This window comes from Sminthopsis crassicaudata, chromosome 1 (assembly GCF_048593235.1).
Source record: "Sminthopsis crassicaudata isolate SCR6 chromosome 1, ASM4859323v1, whole genome shotgun sequence".
NCBI lineage: Eukaryota > Metazoa > Chordata > Mammalia > Dasyuromorphia > Dasyuridae > Sminthopsis > Sminthopsis crassicaudata.
In genome coordinates, this window is record NC_133617.1 from 401,990,228 (window position 1) to 402,018,105 (window position 27,878).

Genomic DNA, 27,878 nt, shown 5'->3' on the forward strand with positions numbered 1-27,878 from the left:
GAGATCCTGGAATAATACATCACTCAAAATCCCAAGAAAGCAGCAAGAAGGACCCAACAGAACAAAAGTCCAGTTCAGAATTCTCCCAGAAGTGCATAGAATCCAGGCCTAACCTAAAGTCCAGAGTCAGAAGTAGGACCAAAGAATAAGTACACACACACACACACACACACACACACACACACACAAGAATCCCATGCTAAAAAGCTATTATGATGAATAGAGTTGCTCAAGACAAACCCAAAAGAGAATGAATCTAAAATATCTAGGATCAAAACATAGTATTTTCATCTTTTTGCTGTTATTTGTTTGCTTTTTTTTTTCTTTTCCTATTTTTTTCCTTTTCAATCTGATTTTTCTTAAGCAGCATGACAAATATGGAAATATGTTTAGAATTATAAGTGTTTAACCTATGCTTGCTATCTTTGGAGGAGGAAGCAGGGGAGAGAAAGAGAAATTTGAAACAAGGTTTTGCAAGGGTGAATGCTGAAAACTATTTGCATGTATTTGGAAAAATAAAATACTATTTTAAAAAATAAGAACAAGAAGTACAGCAAAACCTTATCCAATAAAAAATCTCCCTGAAAAGTAGAACTGACAGAATTATAAGTTAACAAGTCCATGAGATGAGAATCAATTAGGGAGGGATAAAAAATATTGTCTTGCTAGCATTAAGACCTAATAGGGATTAAATAACAAATTTGTACTGGACCACAATTGGAGAAAGAAATACAAGTAATGAGTATTTATAATGGTGAAAATCTGAGCTTAGGAACTCAGAAACAAAGGATGAACAATCTTTATCAAAAAGAGGAAAGAAGCATTAGATCCAAGATAAAGGAATCCTCGGTTCAATTTTTCAAAAGATCCATGATTTTTATCAATGGAGGTACATACTACAATTTTGCAAAGTGCCAACTACTCCATCTTTTCATGAGTTGCTCTGGCCAAAAAATTTCATTATGGTAGCCTTTAAGGCAGGTGGATCCTCAGATGTTTCTGGACATATATTCAAAGGTTTTCCAGCCTGAAAATGTTTGCCAGAATTTCTCTATTAGCCTGTAAGAACCAATGAAGCACAGGAGAATAATTCTGGTGAAGAATAAATCTCACCATTTAAAAAAAAGTGAAATCTTTAAAGAGCATCATTATGAAAATTAATTTGCTACTAATATCATTAACTAGAAAGTGGTTAAGTATTATCAGTAAAAAATAGGAATAGTAATTTTACAAAAAGTATTAAGCAAGTAATAACCTCAGATATTGACATCTTTTTATTGGAATGCCAAAATGTAATGTTATCATTCTGTGAAAATGAAGTTCAAAAATTATTCAAAACACCTAGAAGACAATGATTTCATTTTACAAGTGACCCATACTTTGTAGTACCTTATCTAAGTATCATAAATTTAGAACTGGAAGGTAACTTTTAAAGCCCCTATAGTCTAGCCTCTATAGTCTAACCCATTGAGAAAATTGAGGCCTATGGGGGTTAAATGAATTGTATAGTCACTCATGTAGAAACCCAGGGTTTGAACCCAGATCTTCTGATTCCAGTGCTATGCTTTTTCCATTGTATCATTTTATACAAGTCATCTACTATATAATATTAGAAGAATTCATCATCATGAGTTGACCTGTTTTTCAAGTAATTGAGCAGCTAGCATATTTTTAACATATAACAGCATGAAACAGAAAAGACAAAATGAATAAATATTAATGAAAATATTATGGGCATGTAAATTAAAAAGAAGAAAACTGATCTGATCTATCTCAAAGAGAACTTGGAGTAACTAATATTTATACATATGGGCTAAATACATGGGCTAATGAGGGTCTTCTTTATGGTTCAATATCTGTGGAACTCCATAGGTGACACTTGGTTTCCAAAGATCCAAGCTAGCTAAGTTCTAGAAACTTGCCACAAGAAGTTTAATTATCAGACAATTTTTTTCCTATCACAGGCATGAAAGGGTTATGATGATCCTTTGGTAGAGTAAATAACCATAAATAAAAGCAGTGATCTTTGGGAATGCATATAACATTCATAACTCCCAAAAGAACTGCTAAATGATCCCTCTAAACTCCAAAGCACTCCCAGTCTCCAACAGCTCTGAATAGGATTCCCTTACTAGAGGATCACAGGCAATCCTACCTCCACCCTGACCCCACTCAGGAAAATAAATTCACCCTAAGCAAATGTTTTCTTCATCAGAATTTAAGTTTCCGGTATCTCAAAATGTAGTTCTTAGCATATATAAGGTTCTTTATAAATGTTTTGTGATTGATTAATTCTGGGACTGCTAAGAACTCTACTTAAAGGAAAAAATGGCTCAGATGTTAAAATTTAGTTCCAGAAATCCCAAAACTAAACATTTCCACATGGGGAGCCCTGGTGCTAAAGGTCACCGTAAATGACCAAAGATGGTTTGGACATTTTATTTTTCTCCTTGAGGAATAGATTGGCTACAACAAACAGGGTCATTTATATGACCCTATATGGTGATATCCTTGCACAGATAGAGCCTGAATTCAACATTTTGTCCTTCCATCTCCTCAGGACAAGAAAATTAAGGTAAAGGTAGCAGACCTCTGGCATCAATATTTACTTATCCTAAAAGTAATGGGTACTCAATCAGTCAACAAGTTTTTATTAAGGAGGAATACAAAATATAAGACTTAGTTACTACCCCTGCTTCTAGGAACTTAAAATCTTATCGTAAAATCCTGAATCTCAAAAATTCAATTAATACAACAAACACTGGAACAAAATACTATACGCTACAACATATCCCATGATAAATTTGCCCAGCCTTTACTTTAAAACAACAAAGGGAACTCAACTATTTCTATATATTGAGTCAGTATGGTATAGTAGAAAAAAACAAAACAGAACAGAGAGCAGAGAGAGTAATTGAGGCTTATCCCTTGGGATATAATGACTGCTCAATAAATAATTATTGACAGATTGGATTTGGTTTTGGAAGACCCTGTTCCAATACTGGCTCTTCTCTTTACCAGCTGTGTGACTCTGGGCAAGGTATAAAAGGGAAATATTACACTAGATGTTTCTGCTTGCCATCTACCCCTCTTTGCATTGAGATTGTTCCATGACTGGAATGCACTTTGTCCTCAACTCAGAGAATCCAACTTTTCCCTGCAACTCAAGTACTACCTTCTACATGATGTCTTTCCCCATCCTACCAACTGAAAATACTTCTCTCACTAACTTTTGTGATAGTTCTTGTTTTCAGTTATCTATTTTGTATGGATTTGAGGAGGAATTGTTTCATTCTTTGTATTTGTACCTCCAATGCACATAGTAAGCACTTTAAAATGCCTGCTGATTGATAGCAATCTTATTCTAGCTGGCTTCCTTCCAGGGGAGGAAGGCTGTGGCAACAGGCCTGGACCGTGGGGGCCTCCACTGCCATCTGCACTGAAGACAAGCCTCCATGGCTTCCTTCTCAAGCCTCAGCTCTCAGGATGGGCCATCCACAGGCTCAGAGGTTCCTCTCAGTCTTATCCACAGTTGGGAAGGCAATGCCCAAGGCCAATGTGGAGGTACCATATTGACCACACCCTTTTCCTTCCTTCCTTCACAAGTCCATCCCTCCGTCAATCTTCGAATACACTCTATAGCAGGCTTTATCCTTTGCTTATGAATACTTCCTCTCCCATTCTCCTACCTGTTTTTTGTCTCTTCTCTATGTCTCACTGCCATCTCCTTCCTCCTGTCTAAATGGTATCTTTCTGGTTTAAACAGATTATAGTTAATTTGTTGCTTGATGACAGAGTTACTTTGAATATCCACACCCTCTCCCTTTAGCCCCTCAATTTTAAAATTTCCCTCATTTTTGACCCCATACTTTAAGCCTAATTCTTTTTTTTTTTTAATCTTTTTATTTTCAAAACATACATGGATAATTCTTCAACATTGACCCTGGCATATCCTTGTGTTTCAGATTTTCTCCTTCTTCCTCTACCCTCTCCCCTAGATGGCAAGCAATCCAATATATGTTATACATGTTAAAATATATGTTAAATCCAATATGTGTAAACATATTTATACAATTCTCTTTAGGTCTAATTCTTAACAAGACTCTAGGCCATTTTTAATAAGCAGATTTTAACTCCAAAGCTGGGTCAGTCTTTAATAAGCATTTATTACTTTATGCCAGGCACGTTGCTAAACAGATACAAATAAAGGGAAAAAAAATCATGTGCTAAATGTACGATAAAGTTTGGGGTGAAAGTCTAAGAACAGAGGGGATGTGGCTAACTTCATTGTCTGAAATGGGGAATTTTCTGCTTAAGTGGATAGGTCTATAAATAAAACTGTGTACTCTGCTGAAGACATTCCCCAATTTAACCAAGAACTCACACTTACAATGGTCACAACTACCACAACAAGGGGTAAGGAGTATGTGGGAGAATAGAATCTGAGTTCAAAATATCTGTTGTAAAACAATGAAAAACCACAATTAGTTTTGCTGGGTTTGCAGAAGGGATAAATCTCTTCATCCTTTTTTCCCAAATTATCTTTCCTCATCCACCATCAAAATGCTCACCTCACTTTACTAAACTACCTGAAATTCCACTAATCAGTAGTTTAGTTCCTAATAAGCATTCCCTTAACATGGTGGTAATATTCTGGGAAGATTAAGGAGGAATAGGTCAAACCTTAATGTAATCTAATTTAATCAGATTGCTTTTCTTCTTCCTTGTAAATTAGACCATGTGAGAAAATGGGATTTCTTTTCTAAAGAAAGGGGAAACAAGTCATTTGATCATATGGAATTCTAAAGTAGAAGATGGGAGAATAGCAAAGACAAATCATTTCAAAATTTGGCTTAGAATAAACTCTGTAGTACAGAAAGGCATTCTTTTCCCTCCTTTCAAATAGTTCCTCTCCCCAAGCAGCTATAATTCAGAATTGTACCAGTTAATGTCACATTCAGCCATGTTACGGGTTAAATATAGACTTCTGTGGCTTGGTCTGGGAACCAGACCATCATTCCTAACTTAAATTAACCATCAACCCTATGATTTCTTTAAGGGAAAAGCATTCATTCCCAACTTTCAAAATAGCAATTTCCAAAAGACTTTGGGGACACTACCCAAGTTGGGAAACTGCCTGTATTCTCAGTCTTCAAAAGCCCATTTAAATAAAAGGAAAAAAGCATATTTCACAGGTGGATTAACAAGTACAGAAAAACTAAGTAGTTTAAATAAAGGAGTGCTATCTTCTGAAATCTACATTGAAATACAATTCAGCTGTGTAATTATTATGGCCAAAAAAATGTATCTCTGTTTTGCAGATTCAGGGAGCTAAGCAAGTGAACCATTACATACACTATCAGATTTGGGTAATCTGTTGGTTAATTTTGCTAAAAATGTCTTCTTCTCTTGAATGTGCCCATAAAGAAGAGCAGAAGCGACAGGGAAGGTGCACCAAGTATATATGGAGAATTAACACATAAAAACAAGATTGAATTTGGTCTGTTTAGCCCAAGAAAGCTGAAAAAGGCACAATGGATATATAAAGGGAAAAATAGGCATGATATCAAACAAAAAATTCCCAATAATTATGGAGATAATTATTGAGTCTCAAGAGATAGTAAGTTCTCCCTCAGTGGAAATCTTCAAGCAGAAGCTGGATGAGTATTTGTCAAGTATGCCATAATGAGGAATTCCTTTCAGGTATGAGTTGAATAGGGCAGCTATGTTACAAAGTGATAGAGCACTGGGTTTGGAATCAGGAAGACTAATATTAATGAATTTTAATCCAGCCTTAATTAAGGCACTTAATAGCAATGTGATCCTGGGCAAAGTACTTAACCCTGCTTTCCTCAGTTCTTCATCTGGAAAAAGAAATGACAAACTACTCCATAAGTTGGACGGATTTGATGGCAAGTCAGTAAGTTTCTTTCAATTGTAAAATTCCAGTGATTCTTATGGCTAGTCTGTGACTCCACAAGGCATTTTACATCTCTAAAATGCAGTTTCTTCATTTGTAAGATAACATATAGCATATATTTCATAGAGTTGTTGTGAAGTTCAAATGGAATAATTCACATAAGGAAAATAATGCTACCCACCTTATGGAATTGTTGTGTGGAAAGAACTTTAGAATCTGTGAAATACAATCTCAATATTAACGCTTAGAATTTTTATCATCAAGAAGGGGAAAGAAAAGTATATATCTGGAAATAAAGATGGCATAATAAAAAGAAAATAATTTTTGAAAAATATTTCTCAAATTTTTTGCATCCCTATATTTGATATGTAAAACTAACATTTCTTTTACTTGGTCCTTAAGTTACTTTCGATCATAAATAGTTTGCATATCCCCTAAAAGACTAATTGATGCATCATCTTTGGGAAAGCAACTAGTCTGTAAAAATAAATTTAGCCTCAAAGGGACCAATACAAATTATATTTGTGAGGAACAGTTACTCTTCTCCCAAAAATAATACATGCCTTTTCTAGAGTCAATTAAATTATTTTCCTTCATCAATAATTTCAATTATGAACTAAACACAGAATCTTATTTACCTTATATGGACTGATCCATAACAACTAGTGACAATAACATGTTTTAAGTGTTGAGAAAGGTGAGTACTCATCACAAAATCAATCAGGAACCAGTAGTAACCAAATTTTTTCTTTAAAGACAGTGTATTAAAGTTGATCACTCAGGTTTTTACTAGGGAGCTGAGGACACGCTGTGTATTTGTTATCTACATACTAGCTTGCTTATGTCTAGAGGGAACCTTCCCCACCAGAAAATTGATAATTAGATAAAGAAATATGCAACAAGCAACTTATAAAGCTTGAAAGAATTGTGGTATGGCTTTGCTGGAATTAGTACTTACCTCAAAAAAAAATCATGGATTTTTAAAAGTATATATGTTTTTTGATCTACTCCTAGAATTCCATTTAGAGGAATTTCAGTATGCAATCTCCTTCCATTGATGTAAATCACTTAGTGAGTCAATCATTAAACATTTATTAATCAAAATAAATAAATAAATAAATAAATAGATGAAGTTGATCACTTCGTTAATTGATGACATAAGGCTACATACTTAATATGTATGGTTATACTTAATTAAAACCCTTAAGGTTAGGCTCAGGGAAAAGTAAACATTACTCTTTGATCCTGTACTTGTTTTTCCTTGGGACTTTGTCCCACACAGAAATTTCTTCTACTTCTATAGATCTGCAAATAGCCATACATAGCAATCTATGTTCTTAATGGCCTAGGAGACAGAGAAGCTAAAGGCCTTATAATCACATAGCCAAAGTATGAATTAGAGGTAAGGTTAGAACTTGGGTTCTTCTGAATTCAAGATGAGTTCTCAGCCTACTCCATTTCCATTATCTGCCTCTCCTTGGTATCCTGAAGACAAAATATCATCTTACAAAATAATTAAAATGAAAAATAAACTTCTCTTGTATCCCTCACTAGAATGAGTCTCAAATTTCTTTTTATTTAATGAAAGCCACACACACACACACAAAAAATCACATTGAACATAAGGCCAAATTTGACTCTTGCTTGATTTTTTCTTCATCTTCTCTATCCTAAAATAGTTGAAAACAAATATGTAATAACAGAGTAAATGAAACAAAGGTGTAATTCTCTTTCATTCCTATTTAGCCCTTTAACATATTATCAGGCTCCTCCATTTTAAGAAACTTCTGGATTCTAGCATAAAAATTATAAAATAAGGATATTTTTTCAATATTTTTATTAATCTTTTTATAAAATATAAATTCCTGCGATTAATAAAGGAAGACAGTTGTGGTTGTGTGATTTGTGAGGGGATTTCTGGTTATTTTTTAAAAAATAACTTATGTTTTAAATTTAAGTTTCCTCAAAAGATTTTGGGGGGAAACAATTACTTGGAATGAGTCCCTATGCTTGCTATAAGCAGATTAATCATAAGGAGTTCATAAAAAAAGAAAGAAAGAAAGAAAGAAAGCATATTTCCCTCCCCTCCACTTTCTGGCGGTGCTACTTTTGTTCCCTCACTTTACTAAATTGCTACAGTCTAGATGGTTTTACTTGAAATTATTCATGTTTAGGGGGGAAAAATTAACTTTGTTTTAACCTCTTCAACAAATAAAGAAAATAAGCACTGGGGGGAAAAAGTGAAGTATGTAGCACCTTGGTATATCCCATTCCCCATCCCCCAAACCTTTTGTCACTACCATCCCCTTGAAAATTATTAGAGTGAAACAGAAAATGAATGGATGTTAAAGAAAACAGATGTGTACCAGGTCACATAGGAAATTTATATTGTGTGTGCAAAAGAATAAATGAGATGCAAGCACAACACAGTAGAACATGAAATAATAAGAGAAAATGTATAACTTTATTATATATAGGAAAGGAAGAAAGCGGAAGAGGAGAGAAAAAAAAATACAGCAACTTGGGCTACAGTGGGTAGGATGAGTTAGTGAATATATGAAAGCAGCTAAATGACCACCAGATGTTAATAACCAATTATTGGTTAAATAATAATCAATAACCAAAAACATTTGCTCTCTCCAGAATGACCTTTATTCATTTTCCAAAATCTTATAAAAGAAAAAACCTTTTTGTTGGAGAAAATTATAATCTTAAATATATCAATATCATCCTTACAATGTTTGTTAAATAATTTTATTTTAATAATTTCCATTGGACTGCTACATGTATTATGGACTTGTCAATGGAAAACTGTGGTTTTCCCATTTCCTGTGTATGGACTATATTAAACAGAACAAGCAGGAAGGAAGACTTTTGCTCACAGATAAAATAAATTTATATTTAGCCTAAAATTTACAGAATTGAAGGCTTATCCTTACCAATTAAATACAGATATATTTGGGGATAAAAGACTTTTCAAAAGAAATCTTTTTTTTTTTTTTTTGAGGGCTCTCTTATTTTTGTATTTCTATTGTTCAGTTAATCTAAAAATTAGTACAGAATTTGCCAGTGAGATGCATCAACTAGAAATATAGGGGTCGCAAATGAACTGTTTTTCTCTTAGCATACCCAATAATTTCTGCACCCTCCTTCCCATGTTCATGTTTCATTCTCTCCACTTCTTTCTTTTTCCTCAAACATGCTCCAGCTCAAATTTTTTTTCCTGAGGAGTGGAAGCAATTTCTGCAATAGTCCTTCAAGATCTTTCCCATATCATCTGGAACAAGGAAAGATATGGATGTTTCTCCCATGAACCCAGTCAGGTACTAATGAAGAGGGCAAAGAAAAAATCATTACACTTCTCTCATTGCTGTTATGTGTTTTACAGATCAGTACATAGGGGCAAGAGAAGTAGCCATAACTATAAGTGGTAGTCTAGAAACATTTTTAGATTGTGAAGAAATGTGAGTCTCTAGCATTCAGTGCAACTGAATTCAGAGCAACAACTATGACTACTCCTTTTACTACACCCTTCCTTCTTTCTCTCTTCTGGACTGCTTTAACCAATCTTACAACTCATATTAACTGCTGAAGAAATTTAACCATATAAGAGGTTCAAATTCGGGTTTTTTTCCCCTGAAGCAGTAAAAAAAAGTTTGTTTTTTATTCCCATGGGCTAATAAGATTGCAGATGTTTTAATAAATCAGTATCAAAGGCCTTACCTAATTTAAATCCACCATTTCTGGAGACTCCATCCTTTTCAAACATAGTCTGCATTCATTCAATCCATAAATATTTACTGGGCACCTTTTGTGTACAAAGTGCCAAAGAGATATATAACACATGGGCCCTGCCCTTTAATCATTCTTCTTTCAGAAAGGATAAAAAGAAAGTCACCTTCAAACAGACTGGATCCTAAAACTTTTGAACTCCTCATGACAGACAAGCTTATAAAGAGAAAATGCAAGAAGTAGAGAGGGCTGGTTCACCCTTTTCATGTAGACATCAAGGTGTCATCATCAGTACCAACAGCTGTTCTCTCTCTTAAGAGCCAATCTCTATAACCCAGTTGGAACTACCCACAATCCTTTTCGAACCAATTCAAGAAATAATTATGCCAACAAAAGATTTCAAAATATGCTATATTTTAAAATCAGCTTGAAGCTATTTCTATCATTTAATCACAGTATTTTAAATAGTATCCTATTAAGATTTGTGAAGTGGTCAAATCCAATTTCAGATTTGCTGATAATTTCTTACCTTACTATGTGTAATAGGAACTCATCAGACTCATCAGTTCCTAATGATAGAATCACACTTTTACTGATAGAAGAGAACTTAGTACTCATCTAATCCAATCCTCTCATTTTATAGATGAGTAAACTACAGCTTACACTTTTGCTAACATTTGGCTAAATAAATCTCAAAGAAAATCTGAGTAGCTTCATAAGCCCTCCTGTTCTTTTTTATCACTATCTTATAAGCAGATGTTTCTACAAAAGCATCCATAGAGTTACCAAAGTTTAATATGTTGATCTGAGCTTCTGTCCTTGGATTACAATATCCAACCAGTTCCAAAATAATTCTTCCTCATCTGATCCTATTTTAAATATAAAAATGTCTATCTTATTAAAGTATTTTTAAAATGTTCATCATTGAATTCTGCTTTCTAACTCCAATAAAGTCTAACATAGTCAATACTAAGAATATCCGAAGAGAAAGGTGGAAGACATCAAGTATATTTTCAAGTGCTAGGTTTTATTCAAAAGCAACTCTATCTTTTGAGGCCCCCCCCCCAAAAAAAAAAACTCAATTGTTCTTAACAAAATCTTCTAAAAACGCTTACAAAATCCATTTGAAAAAGGGCCTTCCTAGTAGGGACCTTGCAGGCATGCGAAGGCATTCTCCTTTGAAGTATACTGAGCTGCAAAATGTGGTTTAGAGGAAGTGAGAACTCTAGTTCTTACTCTAGTAGTTAAGTTCTGCATACATAATTTGATCCAAATGAAAACTTAATCATTTGCATTATGCAGTTGTCAACTTCCTCGTAGCCATTTTCTTGATAATTTCATTGCTCTCCTGAGCATAGTAGACATTCAGGAAATATTAAACAAAATTCACAGCTACATTAAACCTCTCAGAGTCAGGATTTGATAAAAACTAAATAAATAAATAAGCTTTTCTCATTTTCATTTTTTCCATACATTTTTGTCCAGCAAATCTATTCTCTAGTCTCTGCTTCACACCTCTGGTATATTCCATTTTTTTTTCATACTTCTAATGATTAGGAAAGTTTTTCTTACATGAAGTCTGTACCTCTGTATCTTTCTCCATTGCTTCTATTTCTGCCCTCTGGGGCCAAACAGAAAAGTCCAATTCTTTTTCAACATGACCAGCCATCATCACATTCTTTCCCTTCCACCAAAATAAGCCATGCCACCTGCCTACCAATTCTTATGTTGTATGAAGTAAGTCCTTCCTTCATCATCTCCTCTGGGCACTCTGCCTTATCAATATCCTTTCTAAAGTAGGGTATCCAGCACTAAAATCAATTCTCCAGATTATTATGTGGTCAGGAGATAATATAATAGGACTAATGCTGTTCTCATGCTGGAAATTGTATCTTAATATGATCTAAGATTGCATTAGTTTTTTTGGCAAGGGAGCAATAAGCACTTATATGGTATCTATTATGTACTAGGCACTGTGCTAAACACTTTATAAATATTATCTCAATTGATTTTCACAACAATCTTGGGAGATACAGGCGCTTGTTATCCTCATTTTACAGTTAAGGAAACTGAGGCAAGCAAGTTAAATGACTTGTCCAATGTCACACAGCTTCTAAGTATCTGAGGATAACTTGAATTTGAATTCCAGGCTCAGAATCACTGTGCTATCTTCCTAGGTATCTTACTGAGACATGCTTTCAAATCACTGACTTATATTGAATTTATATTCCATTAAAAAAAAATTCCCAAATTTTTTAACAAAAACTGATTTCAAGTAATGCCATGCCTATACCTAAAAAGAAAATTAACTTTTAAAAATTCAAGTGTAAGACTTTACATTTATCATTATTACTTAGTATATTTCACCTTATTAGATTTGGCCGAGCATTTTTGGATTTCAAAATTCTCATCCAAAGCAGTAACTTTCCCTCATTTGTGTGCTTACATACCTGATAAGCATATCATCTATGGTTTTATCCATGTTACTAATAAAATATATTAAACAAAAATTCATTGGACACTCAAGTAGAAGTATCCTTCCTCTTAACAAATCAACCCATTAAAGATTACTCTGAATCCAACTAGTCAACTCCTTCTAAATATAACTAACTTTGTTATTCTCTAGTCCATATCTTTTCACGTTATCCCCAAAAATAGTGAATGAGATTGTCAATAACTTTGCTAAACTGTATCTATAGAACTTCCCTGACCTATCAGTGTCTTGGAGAGGAGGGAGGAAAGCAGAGAGAAGGGGAAGGGATGGAAAGAGAAAGAGAGGGATAAAGGGGAACAGGGGGAGAGGGAGAGAATAGCCTGGCATGATTTTTTCATGAATCCAAGCTGCTACTTTATGATTATATCTTTTCCTTTTCTAGATGTTCATTAACCATCCTTTTAATAATTCATTTTAGAACTTTGTCAAAAATTGACACCAAATTTTATGGTCTATAGCTGTCAGACCCCATTTTTACAATTCCCCACTCTCCCTTTTTAAAAATCAGGACATTTGTCTCTTTCCAGGATTGTAGTACCTCTAACCACCGAAAGTGGCTCAGAAGCATAGGATAAGGTTCATCTGGGCTTGGTGATTGAAATTCTTCAAAGAGATCCAGAGGCTCTCCCTATTTATTTTGAATTTCAGCATACTGTTATCCATTTTTTGCTGTCCTTTACAATCCAAAGATTAAAGATCATTCTCCTTAGCAGAGAAAGCAAGCCAAAAAAAAAAAAAATCTTCCATCTACCTTTAGTAGCAGTCTAGTCCTTCTTAGATCCTCTTTTTCCAGTATTGTTGGAAAAACAAATTCTTTTTCTTTTCCTGAGGTTTCCTTGGAGAATACAGCATGGTGAAATGGCCAACATGCTAAAGTTGGAAGACAGGAAGGCTTGAGTTTGAATCCCACTGCTGCTACCATGTCATCATGGTTAAGTCCCTTTACTTTTGACCCTGTTTCTTTATTTGTGAAATAGGAAGGAAGGGGAGAATACCTATAGTATCTGCCTCATAGAGTTGTTAGTGAGGTTTAAGAGAGAAAATATATAAAATGCTTTGCAAACTTTAAGACAATATTGTCTCAGTTATTATTATCAGAAAGTGACACACTTGTATATTCAGTGGTCCTCAAACTTTTAAATAGGGACCAGTTCCCAGTCCCTCAGACTGTTGGAGGGCCAGACTATAGTAAAAACAAAAACTCACACTCTGTCTCTGCCCCTCAGCCCATTTGCCATAACCTGGCAGGGTGCATAAATGTCCTCAGCGGGCTGCATCTAGCCCAAGGGCCGTAGTTTGAGAACCCCTGATATATGTTCCATTACTTGGCCTTGCTTCTATGTTTTGTGCATACCTTTCTAAAATTAAATTGGTCAATGAACTTCCTATAGTCAGTCAGGAACAATCTATTTAAAGAATTTACCCTTTTACTCTTCCCTGGAATTGTTTCTGCTTATTTCTTTGGAATTTTATTTTTAAAAGTTTTTTTTTTTTTTTTTTTTTTTTTTGGTTCTGAGCTTACTTCCTCCAGAGAAGTTCATAAGATCCTACCAATTCTTTCTTTGAACACTTTGTAATTTGTTGTTCCAAAATGTAGGATGCATGTCAGACTATGCCCAGCTTTATTGTCCTTTATTAGAAATTCTAAGATGGAGTGGGCTCTTCATTTCTACTTCAGTAATCAGTTGCTCCCTGATAATAAGAATCAAATCCAGAATAACAGTTCTTGTTGCTTCAGCTTTTTTGAAAGAGGAAATTATCATTAAGATTCAATTATTAGTTTCTCTGACTTTGGCAAAGAAAGCTTCTTTTAGAGTCTGGAAAACTGAAGTTCTCTATCATTACTATATCATATCTCCATATCAGTTTCATGATATGTTTCCTGAACTCAACACTCACCTACTTCCTTTTTTCCCCTCCTCTAGATAGTCTACAGTATACTCTGATACACTATTACCTGTTGCTCGTCTTTAAACGATTTTCACTCACCATGCTTCCCTACTCTGGTTCCTGGATTTCCTCATATGTATATATTTTCTTAAGAGCTATGTTATACCTTCTTTCCTTTATCTTCCTTCCCCACATATATATCATTGCCTTATACTACATTCTTTTTACACCAATTATACATTTCCAAATTTTAGTGATACTTATTTGACTCCTTAAGTTAGGATGTTTAATTCTGTTTTCTTGTTAGTTATTCTTTGGGCATCTATGTATAAACATTATACATCATCTTTTACTGTTGGCTCTATTCTTAGTTTTTGTCTCTGTAAAGTTCTGGGCATCTCAACTGCTATTTTTCTTTGTCGACCTTATCTCTACAGTATCTAGCTTGGTAAAATTAAAAAGTTTCCTGCCCATCTCTTTTTCATTTTAAAGCTCTTGATTTAAATTTCAAGACTCTTGGCAAAGTGTGTGTGTGTGTGTGTGTGTGTGTGTGTGTGTGTGTGTGTGTGTATTCCATTTCTTGTTAGTCAAGCTTCATCAGGAAGGAGCCTGTCACTCCTGTATTTTAAGACTGGACCAGAATATTCAAAACCCATTTTCAGACTCCATCTTCTTTAACCAGCTGTTCTTTTCCCAAATCTGTCTTTCTCTTCTGAAGTCCTTGTCTTTTATGAGCAGCTGTGAAGAAAATACCACTTGTGTTCTAAGGCTTTCAGCTTCTTGTCCAGATTCATAATCCTTAGAAGTGCTTTTCTAAATTCCCTCCAGCAGTATGACTTAAACCTATGTGAATCATCAGAAGTGAGAAGCAGTCATCCAATCAGTCAATAAGCATTTATTAACTGCCTATTATGTGCCAGGCACTGTGCTAAGCACAATTATTCATCAAGTTTGACCAGTCCTGGTTTCCAGATTCTTTGTCACATTCCAGATACATGCTCTGAGAAAACAACAGAACTCTTTATTAGCTAAATTTCAATCTATTCAACACCAAACTTAAAATTTCAAACATATCAGAATCCTACCAGTGTGTGTATGTGTGTGTGTGTGTATGAACATCATTCTTCTAACCACCCACGTTTGAAAGGATCAAATTATTTCCATTTTCCCTTTTCTTTCATGAGACATGTGTTTTTGGCATGGCTAAAGTGGGAATCTAATTTGTCAGATTTTGTAGGAACATATTAGGGAATGTTTACCATCCTCATCATCACCACCATCATTTTTGTTCAATAGTGAAGGGGGGCAGTCATGGGAGAGTCATATTATTTTTTTAAATTATTTTGTTATTTTTTTAAAATGTAAGAAGACAGTTAGCATCGTAATTTCAGATTCCAAGATCACAGGAATAAGGATTATATCTATAATATCACTAGCATATGGAAACTCTTAGATGAGAAACTCCCTCTACCAAATGAATGCTGGCATCTTCTTTCTCTGCAACTAACAAGTCTTAGAGAATTGCCAGATTCTGGCCATTATGTGTCAGAGATGGGATCTGAGTGCAGGTCTTCATAGTTTAAGGTTAGATCTCTGTTCAGTCATATTGATGGACTATTGATAGGCTTTGAGCATAGTAACATGGCAATAGTATGAGAGGCCAGAACCCAGAATGTAAAGATTGGAAAACCATTACAAAAACAGTAACTCAAAAACGCCTTTCAAATATGTACTTTTCCATTTTCAAAACCACCTCCAATAATTACTGAAAATGGCCTCCTAGCTAGAACTCCTGGTTCTGGTCTTTCCTTCCTCCAAATCATTTATATATCACTTCATGATAGATATTCCTTAAACACCATTTTCTCTATGCTACTCCCTGACCCAAAACCAAAACCAAAAGCTTCCTTTTTTTCTATCAAGGCTGAACTCTGTCTTTTTCAGTCAAAATCCTATTTACATAACTGTATCCCTTGCTCAATTGTCCTCAATACGCAGTTTCCATTTTAATCAAGCCGGTTTTCTCAGGTGTAAGAAGACTTGGTTTTCAATACAAACCTAAAAGTATTATAATATCAGCAGGCCTTATTTTATCTTGTTCCATTTCATCATGACTCACACCTGACTTTCTCTATGGAATTTCTGATGATCATTCTAAAGCTTCCTCATTCTCTCTAACTCAACTCTTAAAGCAATTAATTGTAAACTATAACACAACTGAATATTGAAACAGAAATCGTGTTGTATGGTTCTATGTTGTTTATGGATATATATATTGCAGCAAACATTAAGAAAATGGCAAAAAGAGTTTAAAAAATCAGTGTTCATTTTAAGATGCTCAAGTGACAGACATGTTAGGAGGAATTAAGTTTTGATGTATTTATAGCATTGTAATTAGATGTTTCCACTAAGGCCCTCTTCTGAGCATAGAGGTCATGTGATGCTCAGTTCTAAAAGAATATGACAGGAAGAAAACAAGCCCTGACCTGTTCTTCCAAGCTGGAAAACCTTCCAAGTATAGTTCTGGCAAAATCTACTGTCTATACAGACTTCAAGGTTTGCACAGTGTTTTACTTATATCATCCCATTTAAGTCTTAAAACAATGCTGTGAACCAGGCAACCCCTTGTAATGTCTGCTGCTGGAGGAGGCTGAGGCTGATGGGATCATTTGAGCTTAGGAGTTCTAAGCCACAGTAGAGTTAAAGTCGATCAGGTGTCTTTCCATCATTTTCTCCCCGCCTCCAAATCTAGAGTGGAAGAGATGAGAGGAGCAAACCCACACAGATTAGAAATAAAGTGGGGCAAAGTTTTTATGTTTATTAGTAGTGGGATAAGCTTATGAATAATTGCTGGATTTCCACCTAGGGTAAGTCAGGAAGACCCAGTCTAAAAAGAAAAATTATTTCAGTAATTACAATTCCCATTTTAAAGATAAGGAACTGCCTGTGGTTGTACAGCTAGTCTCTCAAGTGGGATTTAAATCCAGATCCTTCTGTCTACTAGTCCTGAACTATTTTCAGCAACTCAGGGAAACAATCTAAGGTGAGTAGAGTGCCTCCAATCTGTCAGTGGAGAAAGTATCCATGTGGGTGAAAAGGGAGAAATAGAGAATTGAAGTAAAAAGTACTATCATGACTATATTCTTGTAAGCAAGCAGAAATCTCATCCTCAATTGCCTGCAAAACCACAGATCTCTTAAAACTACTAGCGTCTCCCCTGTGATCAATACTGATTTGAAACATTTGTCAGAATGTATAAAAAGCAAAGTATTAATACCTACATTTTTCAGGCTTTGGGGATTTTGCTTCAGTGATATCCTAAAGTATGGTAAGCCTCAGTTTTTCTTCAGGCCTACTGCTAGTCAGAAAGGCATTATCCAGGTGGGTCACTGCACTGACCTGAATTATCTTCCTCTGACTACCCTGGTTTTTTTTGTGTGTGAGAGACATTTTGAATAGAGTCTCTGAGATTTTAAGGATAGTAACTATGAGAAGTAATTAATCAGAATTTCCAAAGATAGTGCTAAGGTGATAACACTGACAAGCAGGTATCTCTTTCATTTTTATTTGTCACTCTTTTCCTCTGTACAGCTATTTCTCAGCCCTTCATCTCTCTCCCTCCCTCTGTGTATCTATTTCCTTTTTTTTCCTTTCCACCACTACTTAATTAGCTAAATTCCCTGGGAACATGAGCTGTGTCTACTTCTCAGAGCAAAAGTGCACTTGCACAAGGGTAAATGTTGAATTCTTCAGCCTAGGAGCTCTAAAAGTAAAGGCTAGATTTCTTAGGATTTAAAACAGTATTCTTAATTTGCATCTAGCCCCTAGAAAACTTACTGTGATAAGGTTCCTTCTAACTCCTAAATCTATTATCATTACACTTTCCTAACTGGCCATATTAGAACTGAAGTGTATCTCTACATTTATTAAGAAAAGATTTATATTCCCTATTTTCAACTTAAAATACATGTATCAGAAAACATACTTCTTTCTACCAGTTATATGCATACTTGGCAACATTAAAATATAATAATCCTTATAGTTTAGAGTTTGCCTTTAAAACTCATTTATAAAAATTATCATGGGCAGTTTATAAATGAGTTTTATAAAAATCATCATGGGTAGTTTGAAGAGGCAGCCAAAAACAGCCCTTTGTTGGTTATAGAAAATTTCTGATCAACAAAAAAAACCCCCAAAATTAAATCACACTTTAACATTCAATGATTAGTTTTAAATCCCAAGTCCAAAAGAAAAATCTAGGATCCTGGAAAGGATGCTCAGGGAACCTGAATTATAATTTACTACCAGTATGACCTTGAGCAAAGTCAGTTCATATCTTTGGAATTTAGTTTCCCCCTGTGCAAAAAATGAGAGAGTTAAGTTAAATGATTTGGAGTCCCTCTCAATTATATCAAAGTAAAAGAAAATGATGAATTGAAAGTTTCTTTCCATAACTACTACTGTCTTTATTCTAAGTCAGCATTCTTAGTGGAGCTATCCTGGGGTCCCCATGCATTCACTAGGCTGACAAACACTTGAGAACCAAGAGACACTAGATTAACAGTTCCTTGTTCTCATTTATGAAATCTAACTAATTCTTTATTTTGGCAGGAATGGACCTAAAATACCTCTATCCAAAAATACATATTAAAAAAATACAAGAACAAATAGCAATATCAGTATGCTCTTATGCCCTTTGTCCCAATCATTTTACCTCTTTATATGTTGTCTATGTTTCTATCAATTTCCTTTCATTTTTCTTAAAAATCAAGACTTTTCCTGTTTCTTGAACTTTAAGCATTTTTCTAAATATCTTTATATATAACAGTTTAACTTAAAAAGTAGTATTCCTGGAAAATTTGTACAAATCAATTTTGGCAAAAATGAATCAATGAACATATAAAGGAAGATTGTTAATTTAAGGAAACCTATGACAACTTATTTTCCAAAGAGAAAAATCAGTTCCATTTTATCTTTGTGTAAATTTGAAACCTGATATGTAAAATAGCACAGAATCTCAGCATTTATTCTAATCAGTGAAGCAATCCCTAACAACTGTCATTCAGTCTTTGCTTGAAGATGTTTATTCAATATAAGATCACTAGTCTACTTTAAAACTGAAGATGGTTTCTATACTATTGGAAGGGTAGAAGCAGCAGCACATTAAAAGGCAATTGTGGTATGGTACAAAAACCAAAGGGCTTAGGCAAGTTGGATCTACTATACCTTTGACACTGACTAATTATATGACCTTGGAATAGTCATTACCTTTAAGGAATCATTTCCTTATCTGTAAAATAAAGCACTTCATGATTTTTAACATCCCTTCCACCTCTAAAAGTCAAAGCAGATTGAGATCTTTAATCATTGATCAAATGTGGAGATTCACCAATAGCTTCAGAGATAATCTGATTTTATAAGAGACAAAATATATCCAACAAAATTCAGGGATTTACCTTTGTGGTCAATTTTGTTCCAACCCAATGGCATTTGTTAAAGTATTATTATATTAAGCATCCTCAAAAAGAAGCTTTTAGCACATCATATTGTGCGTTCATTGAACCTGGGAACATGTTGTTAAATAGAGGCTAGTTTCTGAGAATTAATAATAATAGATTTGATAGCCAGGCATCAATTATCAAGGGAAATATGGCAGTAAAGTCTCTTCAGAGACTATAAATTCAAGAGGTGCTGTTATTCAGAGTAAGTCTAATCCTTAACTTATAAATTCTATATATTTTAAGTTCTATTTTTTTTAAATATTAGGCATTAGATATTAAAGATTTGGGGACCCTGACTGCTACATTAATATTTTCTAGTTATTCTATATGACATCAAAATTTACTTCTTTGTTTGCCTGGTTCTTTCACAGAAACAGGGCACCATATATTCATAAATAAAGGATTCACTATTTAATAAGTATATTTAATTCCTCCAACCATGAAGATGACAATTTGTCTTAAAAGACAGTCTTTGAGAACTGCTGTTATATGAAAAACTCTTATCCTTTGACCAAATTAGTACTAAGCTTCTGTATATAGGTAGCTAGCTAAGATGGTCAAGAGAAAAAAAGTTTCAAAATCAGGCCAATATCCAATGTCTTTTCTGACTTGATGGCATCTGACCATCACTTCCATAATATGATAAGGCATGAAAGGACAACTTTAGTACGCAAAAAAGCTCCACACAATAAAGACCCTCTCCAAATTTTCTTTAGGTATTTCAAACAGGATTTGGAGATCACATATGAATGAAAAGTTTTTTGTTAGTAATTGATACTAAATTTCTATATTTTCACAGCAAATTTACAAGAATATAATGAATGACCTCTTAAGATAACATAAGGTTATATATAATAAATGCTAATAACATTTGTAGGCTCCTAATACTTTTTTGAAAATCATTCTCAGACATATATGAACTGATGCTAAGTGAAATGAGCAGAACCAGGAGATCATTATACACTTCAACAATACTATATGATGATCAATTCTGATGGATGTGGCTCTCTCCAACAATGAGAGGATCCAAATCAGTTTCAATTGATCAGTGGTGAGGAGAACCAGCTACACCCAGAGAAAGGACACTGGGAAATGAGTATGGACTACAACATAGCATTTCTTCTCTTAGTGTTATTGTTTGCTTGCATTTTTGTTTTTTCTTCTCAGATAATTTTTACCTTCTTTCTAAATCCAATCTTTCTTGTGCAGCAAGATAACTGTATAAATATGTATTACATATATTGTATTTAACATATACTCTAACATATTTAACATGTATGGGACTATCTGCCATCTAGGGGAGGGAGTGGAAGGAAGGAGGGGAAAAGTTGAAACAGAAGTTTTTGCAAGGGTCAATATTGAAAAATTACCCATGCATATGTTTTGCATATAAAAAGCTATAATAAGAAAAAAAGAAAATCATTCTCAGGACAGAAGACAAAAAGAGAAGCTAGCTAAACTTACACACTTCAAATTTAAAAGCTCATTCTGAGCTAGCAGGCAGATACTATTTTTCCTAGTTAGGCAGGCAGGCAAGGGGCAGTTTGTTCAAACAGAAAGATTTTCCTCCATCCTCTCACAATTTCTAATGTCAGAACTGAAGGACACAGGACATCAGAGCCCTTACAAAATCTCCTGGTCTCCACATTACTGCTGTGAGAAATAATGATCTGGTCATTAGCAACAAAGACTTATGGCAATTTGCTAAATAATCTTTCCAAAAACTTTTCCATTCAAACTGGTTTCTCTATGAGAAATATTATTTAATAAATCTGAAGATTTGCCACAAGAACTGTGAAGCTTAACATAGCAATTGTTTATGGAATTTACATCCTGGGTCAAACAGAACAATATGGAAAGATGGGAATGGTTTTTAAAAGAATTTGGAGGAGAATTAATCTAACCAATTCAGAAGGAACTTGAAGTTTTATATTTTCTTGCCATTCAGTGTGAATTAAGCGTAACCACTTCTCTATTTTATTTCCTTATCTGCTGACAGTGATTTGCTTATCGTTACTTACACAGAAATAATCTTTAAGAGCTATCACAGAACTAATCAGCCTTAGATTTAAATAGATGTTCCTAACCTTATACTGAACTAAATTAATATGCCAGTTTTTGTTTATATTTTCCCAACAATTAGTTTGCATGTAAGTATTTAATAAGAAATTTCTCTTCAATCTAAATCTTATAGTAAAGGAATAATTTTGTTTTGACATCCAAAACTTTGCCAACAAAAATTCTGTAGATTTGATTCTCCACCAAGATCATGCTGAATTTATGTATGATTCATTATGAGACATAAATCCAACACCTTATCAGTGCAGAATCAAACAGAAAATTCATCATGTTAGGAGTACAGATACAAATATACAAAAATAGCCTCGGGATAATAAAAATCTCTGATCATAAATATTTGAGCTAAAAAGGAAATATTGATAAGTTTGTAAGAAACTGAAGGATGGGGGTATGGAACAGAGTCCAATTCCAAAGGTGAATTCACACTATAAAGGTGAAACATCATATATTTACATTGATAAAAACTGCCAGGATTTGAAAGTTACTAACTTCCTCTGAGAAAATTTTAACTGAGCTAGAGATTAGCTCAGAGCATTTTGCTTTGATGTACATGGCAGGTTTTGTAAGGCCTGTTATCATTGGCCTTTGTAGACAGCTTCTTTTAAGATGAGACAGTGTATCCAAACCAGTGTTGCAGCTAAAATGTAAATATTTTGCCATAACATCAAAAGGCCAGGAACCCTTTAACACTTTTCCTACCTAATTCTAGGAAGAAAGGTACTTGTTTTAGTAACAAGAAGAGTACCATATAGGAAGTTAATAGACTAAATTTACTGGTTCAGATTTGACAACTCACTTTGAAGAATTCCAATCATTACTTTCCCTTTACCCCCACATATTTATTATATATTTAGAGCTGTGCTATTCTTCAGTTATATCATGCTACAGTTATAAAGGCTTTGCTGATCTCTGCTTCTAAAAAGTTCATTTGAAAATTTCTGTATCTATGGTTGTGGGGAGGCAATCACACATTAAAAGATAATGTGCTAAAAGTAGGAGTACCACTGGGTGAAGACAATCTGGGATATAGTCCCAGTTCTTCCACTAAGATATGGGACCTTGGACTAGTCATTAACTTTGTGAGCTTGTTTCCTCATCTGAAAAATGAAAGAGTTGATGATTTCTAATGTCCTTTTCCCAACTCCATAACAGTCTATCAGTGACTGAAATTTGTAATTCTTGTTTAGCAGTAGAGACGAACAGCTTCATAGGTTGTATATGTAGTTTTTAGGAATCACGTGTTCAAAATTGTACTTCTGGAGATTGTCCTGTTTACATGCATAACTTTCATTAAAGTGATGTTAAGTATTTTCACAAGGGACTGTTAGCTTATCAAATGGTGTTACTTGGACCTGGGATCAACCAGGCTACATATCAGCTAGTGTTTTGAGAATTTAATCATAATAGATAATGAAAATGGTAACATGACTTTTATGAAATGTTTTGCATAACTTCACATGTGCCTTCTCAATGGGGGTAAGAGTAGGGAGGGGGAAAGGGAAAGAATCTGGAACTCAAAAATTTAAAAACAAATGTTAAAAAATTGATTCCCATGTAACTGAGAAAAATAAAATATAAAAGAAAAAGAAAAAAAAAAAAAGATACAATAGCCAGGCATTCATTAGCTGGTAGCTGCAGTAGGAATAAGATGGTAACACAAGACTTACACATTCTATAAGTTCAAGAGTTGTTCTTCAAAGTAAAATGGTTTCTAAACTTATCCTCAATTTTCTTAAATATGTTTCTGTTAAGCAACAAATATGTAAAGTTTAAGTTTAGACAGTCTCTATTAAATGTGATAATTATTGCCATATTAATATTTTCTACATTATCTGGATAACAACGTCAAAATTTACTGTTTAAACAGTTTATCAGGGTAAAAATGTCCTACCTATGCATCAATATAACCATAATTCCAGTAATAAAGGCAATGATGGAGATTTCAACTCCTTTTATCACTTAGGGTCATAAATCTAAAGCTAAAAGGGACTTTAGATACTATTTAGTCCAACTTCTCATTTTACAAATGAGGAAACTGAAGCCAAAAAAGATCAATCAAGTTGCTCAAGGTCATACAGTAACATCAGAGGTTATATTTGAATTTGGGTCATACTTCAGCTAGGTTGGTCTTCTGGTGAATGCATATAATCCAAGATGAGGCCTATACCAAAACCTTTTAACCCCTACTTCATTATGAGGTGAAAATGTAGTCTAGTCCAGGGATTCTTAACATTTTCTGTGTCATGGATCCCTTTGGTAATCTAGTTATGCCTATGGAAATCTTCACAGAATGTTTTTAAATACATATAATACATAGGATTACAAAGGAAACAAATTATATTGAAATAAATATATAAATTTTTTTCTAATCCAAATTCATTGGCCCTCACCTTCCCTTCCCCCCAAAAAACTTTATCAATGGATCTCGAGACCACCTGATCTCATCTAAAGTTTTTTTTTTTTTTTCTTTTACAGAAGAAGAAACTGAAAATCATAGAGGAATGACTTGCCCAGCCATGCAGCAATTTGATGACAGAATTAGGACTTGAATCTTGATGTCCTGATACCCAATCTATAAATATATTACTTTGTAATATCAGGATAGCAATGTTTACCAGCTTATTCAAGAAAATACATACAACAATAGACAAGATTTCCAAACTGGCAATGCTCCACAAATATATTATCAATGGAAGAGGATCTATTATTATGTCAGCAGTTTTAGTAGGTCATAATGTCTCACAAGTAGGGAATGATATGAAAAATCCAAGATTGTTCTATGGCTAGCTGTGTGGTACAGAGCCTACTACTGGATATTCCCTCACATAACACAAAAATTCCCTAAAGATGAGTGACATCTGTCCTTGTGGGAGTTCAGTCACTCCATGAGGCACAAAATATCCATGTTTTCTCTTGGTCACTGTATAAAAGTAGAGAGAACAGTGAAAAATAAAGGTGAGAGTTATAGTGTGACATCTATGGCTCCAGAATTTAATTATTCTAACATCAAAAAAGCCAGGCATAAAATCCATCAACACTTACCCATCATAAAGGCATTTCATGGCCAAAATAATGAAGATGTGTGAATTAGCTGGTTGCTTAGAAGAAAAAGTAGCATTTACAAAATATTTATGTAGTACTTAACTGATGAAAGGCTATACAGTATAGTAGGAAGAATACAGAATTAGCAGTCAAATGACCAAGGTTCAAATTCCTTTTCAGTCATTGACTACCAAATCTAAGAAATTACAAATCACTTAATGTCTCTGAACTTTTAGTTCCTTAATCAATAAAACTGACACTATTTCTATCAGTAGTAGAAAGCAACTTATTTCTCCATCTATAAAATGAGGGCTAGGAATAAATGACCTTTGAGGCCCCTTCTACCTTAAATCCATGATCGTATGTTCGTTCACAGAGCTGCTATTATTAGGAAAGTGCTTTTATGTACATTATTTTATTATAACCATTATTAAGGTTTAGATGAAGGATTACATAAAAAAATTTAAAAATCCAATAAGCTTAAAGTTTTTGCCTATATCCACTCCATACATTATCTATTGAAGAGCTTTTGCCACTTTACCCCTTTTCTTTCTGATTATACGCATTGCTACCACTGCACAGATTTTACAGTTACTTTAATGGCATAGAATGCTATCAACTAATAGTGAACCAAATAACCCAGCCTCTCTATTACCCCTCAAGGGAGGAGGGGGAAGGGAAAGGGGAAGGGGAAGGAGAAGGATCCAACAAAAACCCGGAAAAACAAACTGTATAAATATGGCTTGAATAAGGTAGATGACCACTTGTCAGCAATGCTGTAGAAAGATTCCTGCACCAAGTGGAAGAGAGTGGATTAGGTGACCTCTAAGGTCCCTAACTCTTATGATTTTCTGTTGCTCAAATAAACATCCCCCATTCATCTGTAATTCTAGAGACATTTTCTCCTTAACAGATGAGATTTTCAGAATAAATATGCAGGTTATTTAAAACTGAGTTATATATAGTGCTTTAGCAACAGCAAAAAACCTTGCTGCCATTAACCACAGATGCTAGATTTCTGGTGGAAATTTTTTTTTAATTTTTGCAAGCAAGCATTTTCCAAAGTGTAAACCAGCCTCTAATTCTGAAAATGAAGTACCCCCACTGGCAAACAAACCACAAATACTACACTTACTAGGTTGTTACATTACATCCTAGTCATTGTCACAGCCTATTTTTCACTGTACAGCACAGGACAGTTTGATGCAGTATTCCTGATTGCTTCTTATCGTATTTGTAAACACACTCACTAATCCACTAAATTAGGTAATTTACAAACAGGTCTTCTCAGTTATTAGTGGGCAGCAGTCAAGTTCTATTACATTTGATTTATATACAATTTAATCAGAAAACAGCCTCTCAGGGTAAAGTCTAAGACTGGGAAGGAGAGTGGCTCATAATATTTGGGTGGGGGCAGGGTAGAAGCCCTGAGAAATCTCTGCATCTCAGCCCTGACAACATTTGGCCAGTGCCCACAGAAAACTAAATTTGGCACCTCTTCCTCCTGTTACATGGACAACAAAGAGGGAGTTTTCGCGGCGCTCCTCCATCAGGTGCTTCGTCCCTCTTCCACACCCCACCCTTGGGTTCCTGCAGGGTGCTTCAGGGAAAGGGGGAGTCCAGGGGTGGAGGCACAAAGGGAAAGGAGTGAGGGGGGGTAAGATCAAATCGGTGGAGAGGGGATAAAAGCTCCGTTTGGGATATGGAGGGACTGACGTCCCAGTAAGTATGTAAAGAGAGAAAGGGGAAGAGCTGAGCACCTCACGGCGCCACAGGAGGGGGATTAGGGAGCTTCAGACATTCACTTGGGGAGCGTGGGGAGCGCTGCAGATCTAGGAAGATAAGAGGAGTCCCCCAGTGACTTGGGTAAAGGGAGGAACCTGTCCTACCTGAGAGGACGGGCAGGAGCTTGGAGGGAGAAGGAGGGAGCTTTTCCTTAGGTCGGTGCCAGTCGGCTCCCTGAGGGAAGGCTGCAGATTGGTGGACCCGGAGGCGGGGGAGGGGGGAGTAGGATGGGAGAGAAGGGAAAGAAGGAGACTCTCTCCGGGGTGCCCTGGGGACAGGGACAGAGAGGGGAGAGACATTCTCAGGCTCACCTGTGCCGCTGAGGTGGAGTTGCAGCAGCCCATGGCGGGGCCGGGGATGCCAAGGAGGAAAGGGGGAAGGGGGCGAGCGCTTAGCTACGCCCCGGGGCCCCTAGGCATCCACAACCCCGGCGGCCGGCCCGGGGGAGGGAGCCGGCCTGTCCCCCCCGTCCTCCTCCTTCTCTTCCTCCTCCTCTTCCGCGGGCACCCGCTTCAGTTCAGTGCTGCTCCGCCTCAGGGACCAGACGGCTACAGCTCAGGGGGAGCTGCTCAGGACCCACACCAGCGACATGCCCGGGGGGCGGCTGCGCTGCTGCTGCTGCTGCTGCTGCTGCTCCCCCGGCTCCAGCCGCTGCTGCTGCTGCTCCGGCGGCTCTGGCGACGGCGGCTGCGGCGGCTGCTGCTCCGGCCGCGGTGGCGACGGCAGCTGCTGCTGCTGCTGCTTTTGCTGCTGCTGCTTCTAAGCGGAAAGGGGCGGGGGGCGACAGCGCCTCCTCCTCCTCCTCCTTTTCCCAATCCTCCTCCTCCTCCGCGCCGCTCCAGTCTCCCATCAGAGTCGCGGCTCCCCACCCTCCTCGTGCTCCTCCCTCCCCCCTCCGCCCCCTGCGCTCCCTGCGCTGCGCGGCGCGGACACAGCGGGGCGGACGGTGGGGCGGGCCCTTCGGAGAGCAGGCACCAAGCAGCTCCCGAGCCGAGTTCTCTGTGGCACAGACGTGGCCCGGGCGGGGAAGGAAGGAGGCGGGCTGTTGCTGGGGCGATCGGAGGGAAGGCAGAGCAGGACTGGTACGTTGCCTAAAAGGAGCCGGGCTCTTTCCGGAAGATGAGGCGGAGCAAAGCGAAGGCGGGGAGGCGAGGTTTTCCCCCTCGGGCTAGGAGTGGGGAATTGCGGGCCCTGCGGGAAAGCTGGGGCTGTTTCCCGGACCGAGCGCCTCCTCCCCATCCCCAGCATACGTCTGGCTTTTGGGACCAAAGGGAACCAGCAGTTACCCGCATCTTTGTGGAGGTCAGGGAAAAGAGGGAGGGTAATCATTTCTTATTACTGGCTCCATTTTACTGATAGGGAAACTGAGGGCTGGGAAAGCTGGAAGCTGAGCCACGTGGGGTATAACCAGGGGCGGGTAGTGGGGTGACCGGGA

General features: G+C 36.2%; 1 protein-coding gene across 3 annotated transcripts in view; it reads right to left on the reverse strand.

The window, feature by feature from the left end:
* SLC44A1 (solute carrier family 44 member 1) overlaps positions 1-27,173 on the reverse strand; it is a 192,667-nt gene extending 165,494 nt beyond the window's left edge. For all 3 annotated transcript variants that reach the window (XM_074280049.1, XM_074280050.1, XM_074280048.1), the window contains exon 1: positions 26,755-27,173. In XM_074280049.1, the coding sequence (XP_074136150.1) occupies positions 26,755-26,787 (33 nt within the window). In that variant the 5' untranslated portion in view covers positions 26,788-27,173. The remainder of the gene's footprint in view (positions 1-26,754) is intronic.
* Between the last annotated feature and the right edge of the window lie 705 nt (positions 27,174-27,878).